This window comes from Emydura macquarii, unplaced genomic scaffold (assembly GCF_026122565.2).
Source record: "Emydura macquarii macquarii isolate MOO-44397 ecotype Brisbane River unplaced genomic scaffold, CSIRO-AGI_Emac_v2 contig_2768, whole genome shotgun sequence".
Classification (NCBI taxonomy): domain Eukaryota; kingdom Metazoa; phylum Chordata; order Testudines; family Chelidae; genus Emydura; species Emydura macquarii.
Window position 1 is genome coordinate 14,238,771 of NW_027132905.1, and position 9,155 is coordinate 14,247,925.

The following is a 9,155-nucleotide window of genomic DNA, read 5'->3' on the forward strand; positions in this document are numbered from 1 at the left end:
TTTCTTTAGGAGCACAGCTGGCTCATATTCAGTGCCTCCATTGGTTCTTCCACTTCTGTTTCATGTTCCTACCTTCCTCTTCAAGGAGCTAATGCCATGGATGAGAAGTTAAAAATAGTTTAACTAGCATTCATTTCCACAGCAGTTTGCAGCGGAGTTTGTCACTATATCGGGGAGTATGCTTGATAGAGTGGCTGCTCCCTGATCCATTTCCTCCCCCAACTCCCATCCAGTGAAGATCCAAACCTGTTCACTTAATAGCACTTAGCTATTATATAGAGATTTTACTCCATAGATCTCAAAGCACTTTATAAAGGAAGGATTATCTCCATTTTACACAGAAAGCAAAAAGATGAAATGACTTGTCCAAGGTTACACAGAAGTCCAGTGCACTGTCCATCACACCATATTGCTTCCCTTCTGTTTCAATTGTATTAGTATTGAATATTTATTTTTACAGGAGGAGATTTTGGAGGGCTGAAAAGCAGCATATGGTCTAGCTCACTCCTTTGCTTTCATGTGCATGAGCAGAGGAGGGGAGCATCTGTCCCAAAAAATTGGGATGGACATGATTTCTCTGATGTACTTGAACTGAATAGCCTCATCTTTCAGCTGTTGAGGTGTGATTGCTCCTCAGTGAAGTGGGTTGAGAAATGTCTCTGTAAGAATGTTGAAATAGCCATATACAAGTGGGTGAATGGTTTTTGACATCTTAAAACAGCATTTTTAATACTCCTGTTGGGCTTTTACCTCACTTTAAGTTCACAAAATAAAATCTTTAGCAAGATTAGCTTTGAGCAGTTCTAATAGACATAATGCTGAAAACAGTGTTGCCAGACAGCACGCTGTCTATACTGTGGCTCCCAACATTGCTGCAAGACATTGTTAGCAACAAAGGTAATTCTTTCAAAAATTCCCTTAGTGCAGACAAACCTTGGTAGTTCAGAAATGGTGTCTTCCATTTTACCTATTTCACAAATGACAGTTTGTTTAATGACACTCACCTTTTTGTTTTCATTAACTGTTAAACCTTTAACTTGCTTGACTGACTAATCAAAATATGAAAGCTGTTACCTCTTTATATATTATTAATGGGAAAATATTATGTTCATGCTTCTGTTTCAGAATTTAGACTCCGAAAAGGAAAAGGAGTTGGAAAGGCAGGCTCGTATTGAGGCAAGTTTGCGTGAACGAGAAAGGGAGGTTCAGAAAGCTCGTTCTGAGCAGACCAAGGAAATTGATAGAGAACGTGAACAGCACAAACGAGAAGAGGCTATCCAGAATTTCAAAGCACTTCTGTCTGATATGGTGAGGCTTGCACTGTTCTCTCTCCGATTTGATTACTGTAGGACTTTATCTATCATTGCCAGAACAATTTGTCTAATTGTTACATTAATATAGAAATAAGTTCCCTGATTACACAGCAGCACCTTAGTACTTGTAGTGGTTAAGCTTCTGTTTCCATGATAAATTTATTTTTTCAGGATTTTTGTCTTACTGGAAAAATATGCTTCAGCCTTACAATTGGTATCTGAAGTTTCATCCAAGGAGTGCATTCTTACAGTATTATCAAAAAAGGCAATTAAAAAATTAAATACTTTGCACTAGAAACTCTAATACACATGTTGAAAACTGAGAATTGTTGATTCAAGAGCATTTTCCTCAACTTCGTTTTGTCTGCCCTGCTCATGCCCCCAACATAGCATCTGATCCAGCTCTTTCCATTTCTCAGTTGGAGAGCACCATATTGCACTAGCTGATCCACCCTGGAAACAGCACTTCTTAAGAGGGCAGGCTTGGTGAGATGTGACTCTCGTGTTATGTAGGGGGCATCTCTTACCTGCTGATCTAAGATATGGCATATCTGAAAGGTGGGTGGCGGTTGAGCACAGATTCCAATCCTGAAGTTTTTTGAGGGGGGCAGTATGTAAATTAAGTTTCTGTTGACCCAGCATCTTTGCTAGTGACATAATGCAGCTAATATAGATTTGGCAGGAGCTACTTGGAGGTTGTTTCTGGTTCCAGAGAGTAAGCATTGCACAGATTAAATTTTCCAGTTGCTAGTGGGAAGTCATTATGATGTATCTCAGAGGCTGCCCTTCCAGATTGTATATGGTTAATATAGTATATTATGCATAGGGGTGGGTGCCTGATTTTTTTTATAGAGGATGACAGAGCAGTCCAAGTAGGATGTACTATCTCCATCTGAACTGATGCACAGTGAGGCTCACTGCAGCATGAGGTTGGCATTTGACAATGGTTAACTGCATGAAAGCTGTCTTACCCCCCTTACCAAATGCAGTTTTAACTCAGATAAAAGTTGACAATGAAGTGTAAGATAATGAAGTGTAAGTGTTTTGAAGAATTGTCTAATAATGAAACAGAAAGAGCATAGTTTTTGTAAAATGTAAATTTTTGTCTCAGGTGAGATCTTCAGATGTGTCATGGTCCGATACTAGGAGGACGCTCCGAAAAGATCATCGGTGGGAATCTGGCTCCTTACTAGAAAGAGAAGAGAAAGAGAAACTTTTTAATGAACACATTGAAGCACTTACCAAAAAGAAGAGGGAGCATTTTAGGCAACTTCTGGATGAAACTTCAGCGGTAAGAGACTTATGTATGAAGGCAGTAACGCTGATGAAAATGAGAGTCTAGAAATGGAAATTACCACTTAATAGGTGGAAGAAAAATTTCAAAGCACTTCTATCTGATAAGAGCTTAATGCCCTCAAATCGGGGGGACCATGAGATTGCTAGTCCAGTAGAAAGGATTTTTAATAAATGATCTATTCAGGAGGCGTATCCTATGACTGGAGAATAGCTAATGTCATACTTTATTTTAAAAAGGGGAAAGAAAGTAATTTGGATAATTACAAACCTGTTAGTTTCACTTCAGTAGTATGCAAGGTTTTAGAGCAAATTGTGAAGGGAAGAGTAATTAAATTCATAGAGGCAAATGGTAGCTGGGATGTAATGCAACATTGGTTTACAAAGTTAGATCATACCAGACTAACCTGATTTCCTTCTTTGAGAAAATAACTGATTTTTAGATAAGGGAAGCGCAGTACAGATGATATACTTGGATTTCAGTAAAGCATTCAATACGGTACCATATGGGAATTGGCTAAAGGGGAGTAGGCAACAAATTTGAAAGGTGAATTATCAGACTGGAGGGAAACTACTAGTGGAGTTCCCCAAGGATCGGTCTTGGGACTAGTCATGGGGTATGTCTATACCGACGGCGGCAAAGTTGCCGCCGCCAGATTAAGCTTTCTGGATCGATTGAGCGGTCAGTGTAGACCCACTCAATCGATCAGGAAGTCGACTGAGTAAATCCACCACCTCAAGTAGCATAGCGCTGCGCCGACGGGAACAGTGCAGTGCAGTGAAGACAGCATGCAGAAGAGAAGCAGAGCAGTCGACATGAGTTACGCAAGCTACTCTGCGTAGTTTGCGTAACTCCCGTCGACTGCCACCGAATCTCCAGGTAAGTGTAGACCAGTGTTTATTCAATATTTGTATTAAGGACCTTGGCACAAGAAGTAGGAGTGTACTAATGAAACTCTGATGATACAAAGTTGGAAGGCATTGTCTATACAGATGTGAATCAGAATATTATATTATACAGCAAAATCTGGATGATCTTGAAAATTGGAGTGACAAAAATGGGATGAAATTCAGTAGTCCAAAGTGTAAGGTCTAATAATAAGAGTTTCTGCTACGAGCTAGGGGCTCGTCAATTTGAAGCAACAGAGGAGGAGAGACCTGGGTGTGTAGATCAATCACAGGATGACTGAGCCACAAATGTGATGTGGCTATGAAAAAAGGCAAATGCAATCCCAGGATTGCATTAGGCAAAGCATTTCCAGGTAGAGAAGTATTAATATCATTATAGAAGGCACTGGTAAGACCACATTTGGTTACCCATGTTCAAAAAAGATTAATTTAAACTGGAACAGATACAGAGAAGAGCTGCTAGGATGATCAGGGAAATGAAGAGCCTATCTTAGGAGACTGGAAGAGCTTGGCTTGTTTAGTTTTGCAAAAAGAAGGCTGAAGGGGATAAGGTTATTTTCTGTAAATACATTAGCGAGGTAAATATTAAGGAGAGTGAAAAGCTATTTAAGCTAAAGGACAATGTTGGCTATAAACTGGCCATGAACAAATTCAGACTGGAAATTAGAAGATGATTTCTAGCAATCCAAAGGGTGAGGTTCTGGAACAGCCTCCCAGTAGCAGTGGTGGGGACAAACAACTTAATTAGTTTTGAGAGAGAGCTGGACAAATTTATGAGACCAATTGTATGACAGGGTTGCTTGTGATAGTAGGGAGCAGGGATCATCAGCACTGGGGCTCACTTCCAGTTTGTCTTATGTTCCCAAAGCTCATGTTTCAGGGTTTCAGCTAGCCACTAGCAAGGATCAGGAAGGGATTTTTGTCCTCCCCCTAGTGTATTCTGGGAGGAATTTTTTATCTCCTTTCCCTGAAGCATCAGGGATGGTCATGGCTGGAGATGGAATATTGGGCAGGGTGGTCCAGGGCTCTGAGAAGGCACCAAGCATTCTCTCTCTCTCTCAGATGCTTGGCTAGTTGGTTCTTGCTTATATGCTTGGGGTCTAACTGATCGCCATATGTGGGGTTGGGAAGGATACAGTGGAAGTGTAGGGAATTTTGCTTTCTTCTGCTGTTTGTGGATATGAGGCCCTTGCCAGGATTATCTGGGTATATCTCACTTAATCATTTCTCTGCTATTGCGGGATCCTTGAGCACTGGTGCGCCACAATCACAATGTACTGGAGGTCAGACTAGATGATCTAGTGATCCCTTCTGGCTTTAAATTCTATGACTCTAATTTGCATCCTCTAGTTTTACCTTCTGTTGTTTGTTGTTTGATTTTTTTTGTTTCTAGATTTCACTTCACTCCTTCTCAATAATAATTACCTAGGCCACTTTTTCTTCCAAACCAACCTTCTTAACTTCTGTACGAAAGGGAATACTGGAAAGAATAATCTTTTTCTCCCTTAACCAATTTTTCTCTCAGTAGCAAACCCTGAATGTTTTGTTCCATTTTCACTCTTGAAGCTGGTGTCTTCTTTGTAGTCAGTGATCATCATTCATTTTCCTTTGGCTTTTCCACGTCTTTCATTATTGCATTGATACCTTCTATTATGACACAGTTCCTTAGTGTCTTGGGCATCTTATTCTTCTGACTTTGTTCCTCCCTATCCAACAACTTATCATAATGAATAGCAGTGGGCAAGCCTCTGGGATTCTATCCTTCACCTTCTTTTTTTGTCTTCTTAACCGCCTTGCACAATTCGTAACTTTCACTTCTATACCAATGCTATTTAAACCTCTCCCTCCTTCCTTAATTTGTTGTTTTGTGATTTCCTGCCTCCGTTATTTCTCGTTCTGGCTTCATCATAAGTTTCTTCAATTCTTAGGAGGTCTCATTAAATATTGGTTAGAGGAGTATCTAATATTCTAATCACTTTTTGTATAGTAGACTTAAAATAAGTTAAAATGACCTTGACTTCTGACTTTGAACTGGGGCTTCTGTACATAGGTAATAGCTGTTTTTATGCATAGAAACATGCTATTGAAATTATCTAAATATGTATTAGGAAGAACTGCTAGAATTTAAACTATAAGAAATTGTCATAACTTTGTGAGGACTTTTCTCTTAAAATCCCAGTTTACAGAAAACAAGATTTCTAAAAGGAAAATATATGCCATAAAACTATATGAAAGTAATACTAAAGGGATGAGAAGCCAACAAAATGAAAGATCATTTAAAAAATTGTTACTATGTTATTTTTTGGCCCTCTTATCATGGGGATTGCAGGACTCTCAGAAAAGTGATATGTACTGTATGCTTAGACTCTAAATATCATTTGCAATATTAAACTGTTTTTGCCTCTTTTGAAAGATTACTCTAACATCAACATGGAAAGAAGTGAAAAAAATAATTAAAGAAGATCCCAGGTGCATTAAGTTCTCTTCCAGTGACAGGGTAAGAAATAATCTTGCATTATTGCTGCTAGCCTTCCCACATATCCAGAGCAAAAGAGAGTGAATGTTGTTGAACTGGATTCCCTATCACATTAATATAACTGTATCACTGCATTAATCAGATATTTGCTTATTTTAAAATCTTAATATAAACCACTTTTCCATAGTGATCTGTAAACTAATTATAATAAAATTATTTCTTACACACTGTAAATTAATATAAAGTACTTTATAGCTTAGTCAAATTGTCTATGGTATTACTCTTTTTCTTCATGCAGAAAAAACAAAGGGAGTTTGAAGAGTACATCAGAGACAAATACATTACTGCCAAAGCTGACTTCAGAACGCTATTGAAAGAGACCAAATTTATAACATACAGGTAGGTGTGTGTCATAGTGTTTTAGAAGAGCAAAGGCTTTTCTTTACTGTACATTAAGTGTAAGTTTTGACTAACTGATTTTCACTTTCTCCTCCCACTTTCTCCTCTCTAACATTTATAGCCCAGTGTATGAGGAACTTTAGTGCAAAATTTTTAGATTTCTAAGCTACCTATGAAGTTTCATAGTAGTGAGAAAGTCCACTGCTGTATGTTGGCTTCTCCACTGATTATCATCAAGTGTTGGCAACTATTCTGTAGCAGGGGCTTAGATTTTTGTTTTGCTTTAGAACATTGTTTTGGGTATTTTGAATACATTGTCAAGCGATTAAATGCACTCTGTGGTGAGGGCCAAACTACATATTTAATTAGGGTCCTTGCTTCAGGCCTAAAAATTAGAGTTGAATACTCTGCTCAATACCCAGTGAAACTTCCAGTGATGTTAGTGGGAGTTTAGAGAAAAGACAAAGGGTGAAACCCTACCCACATTAAAATAAAAAACAAATCTCCCATTGACTTCAGTGGGCTTTGGGTATTAGCTTTACAAACAAGTTTAATTCTTGAAATCAGTTTGGTCTTCATCCTACTGCAAAATTGCAGGGTCCTAGGCAGAGTCCCATTCCAGAAGCAAAAGAGCTCAATGTAGAAGGGCGCTGAGTAGATTTTATTAGATCCTAATCAGTTTCTTGTTTCCCTTTGCAGCCAGTGCTGTGTGTAAAGTATTGGAGCTCTGTTTCAGTTGCTGCTGCTCTCAATGGGCTGAATTGCAGTCTTAAATTGATGTGGTGGCTATATTGATGCATCAGTCAAACTGGGCTGCAACAGGAAGTTTAACATCCATGTTTTAATGGTTTGCTTCTTCTTGAGTGCTTAATTTCAATTGTGATTCTTTTTACTTATTTTTACCTTTTTGTGGTTCATTTAATGCTGATAAATGGTTCTGGCGGCCATTGAGACTGAAGTCTTCTGTTTATCCACAGAACAGATACAGCACAGGCAGTGGCAGTGCAAGATTTTTTACACACGCATTCCTGCCAATGTGCCTCACCCCTGACCTGAAGGGGCATCTGTATAGGTGAGAGGATAGCTCAGTCTCTATGCCCTTTCAGCGCTTGGCCTATCTGCTGACACTGTCAAGAGAGGTTCTAATGGTGCGGGTAGTTTTTTTTGTAATTTGGACACCTACCATCAGTAACTGGACTAAGATTCCCAATGATTTTATGTAGGTTTCCAGACAGATGCCAGATGGTAACTGTTGCTCTTCATTTCAGATCCAAAAAGTTGATCCAAGAATCTGACCAGCACCTGAAAGATGTAGAAAAGATTTTACAGAATGACAAGCGTTATCTGGTACTTGACTGTGTGCCAGAGGAGAGGCGCAAGCTCATCGTGTCCTATGTAGATGACCTGGACCGCCGAGGTCCCCCTCCACCTCCCACAGCTTCAGAGCCTACAAGACGAACAACAAAATAATTATGAAATAGTCTCACGCTGGGGTATCTGTTAATTCAAAAGCTTGCATGAGCCATCTGTCAGATTTTTACATCTACATTACCGTGAACCTATTAAAAACGATCTGAGGAGCAGAGGAAGCAGCAGCATTTGTGAACATAAAATGGTCTCTTTGCAAAGAGAACACTTAAGATATTTATGCTTTTCTTTGTGTAGCATGACTGACAAAAATCCCAACCATGCAGGCTGTGTCTGGTAATTTTAGATCTCAGAACAATGGAATATCTGTATATGAGGTGTGGATGTCAGTGATAATTGGAGGCATTCTTCTCAGCAGTGTTACATATGCAAGTCTTAAGGATGATTGACATTTGTGGTTTGAACTTAAACTACACAAGTACCACAAACTTCCTCCTAATGGTTACCCAAGGTCAGCTATTTTAACAGACAAAACAGTCTCAAGTTAAACTATTGAATGCTGAAGGCCAGTTAAAAATATACTCTTTCTTAAATCTGAAAACATGGGCCTGATTATTCTCTATTTGCTTTCACCCTTGTAAATCAGAATTAACTTTATTAAAGTCTGTAGAGTTACACTGTGATATGAGTGAAGAATTAGGCCCACAGAAGCCAAGTTGGTTAAACATCATTCCGAATTTGTTCACAGGTCTGCTTTATTCCCTCCCACATTTTGAAGTACAGGCAAAATCAGGTGGTTGGTTTTTTTTGCCCAAGTGAAGATTTGTCTGATAATTTTTTGCTCAAAATTGGAAACACAATAAATAACAATGGTTCCCAGAACAGGACGGTTGTATAAACATATTTTTATTTACCATAAAGTGATCTTTACTGACTTCTGGATTAGACTGTGGATTTCCCTTCTGGGTAATTCTTGTAAACTATACTCCTGTTATGAATGTTAAACTTGTGTTTCTAAAGTTTAATTTTGAAATGTTGGGATTGTTCAGTTTATGTATTTGAACTACAATAAACCAACCCTTTTTATATATGGATTGAACGTTCTTAATAAATTGGTTAAATATCAGATGTCTCTTTAACACCAAACTAACATTAGCCATCTCAAAACAAACTATTTACCTGAAGAGACAAAATGAGAGTTTGTGACAAATCATGTAGACAAGAAATGTAATTTTGATACTAGAACATGGCATTCAAGTACAAATACAATACAAAATTATTTGCAAGACAGTAAAAATCTCAAAATTGGTGTTTGTTTGCTTAGTCCCTTAGTCCTTTTAGTGTTCGTTGTATTTGAGATGTTGAAAGAGAGTGAGTGTTCCTGTGGTACTTAATCT

At 38.4% G+C, this 9,155-nt stretch overlaps 1 protein-coding gene across 9 annotated transcripts in view; it reads left to right on the forward strand.

Moving 5' to 3' along the window:
• The window catches only part of TCERG1 (transcription elongation regulator 1), a 46,701-nt gene extending 37,855 nt beyond the window's left edge, over positions 1 to 8,846 (forward strand). For 5 of the 9 annotated variants that reach the window (XM_067567282.1, XM_067567283.1, XM_067567284.1 and 2 more), the window contains 6 exons: positions 1,126 to 1,308; positions 2,425 to 2,604; positions 5,929 to 6,012; positions 6,290 to 6,390; positions 7,373 to 7,462; positions 7,659 to 8,846. In XM_067567282.1, the coding sequence (XP_067423383.1) occupies positions 1,126 to 1,308; positions 2,425 to 2,604; positions 5,929 to 6,012; positions 6,290 to 6,390; positions 7,373 to 7,462; positions 7,659 to 7,860 (840 nt within the window). In that variant the 3' untranslated portion in view covers positions 7,861 to 8,846. Of the gene's footprint in view, positions 1 to 1,125; positions 1,309 to 2,424; positions 2,605 to 5,928; positions 6,013 to 6,289; positions 6,391 to 7,367; positions 7,463 to 7,658 lie in introns of all 9 variants that reach the window. The other 4 variants (XM_067567285.1, XM_067567290.1, XM_067567291.1 and 1 more) reach the window with 2 other exon arrangements.
• The last annotated feature ends 309 nt before the right edge of the window (positions 8,847 to 9,155 follow it).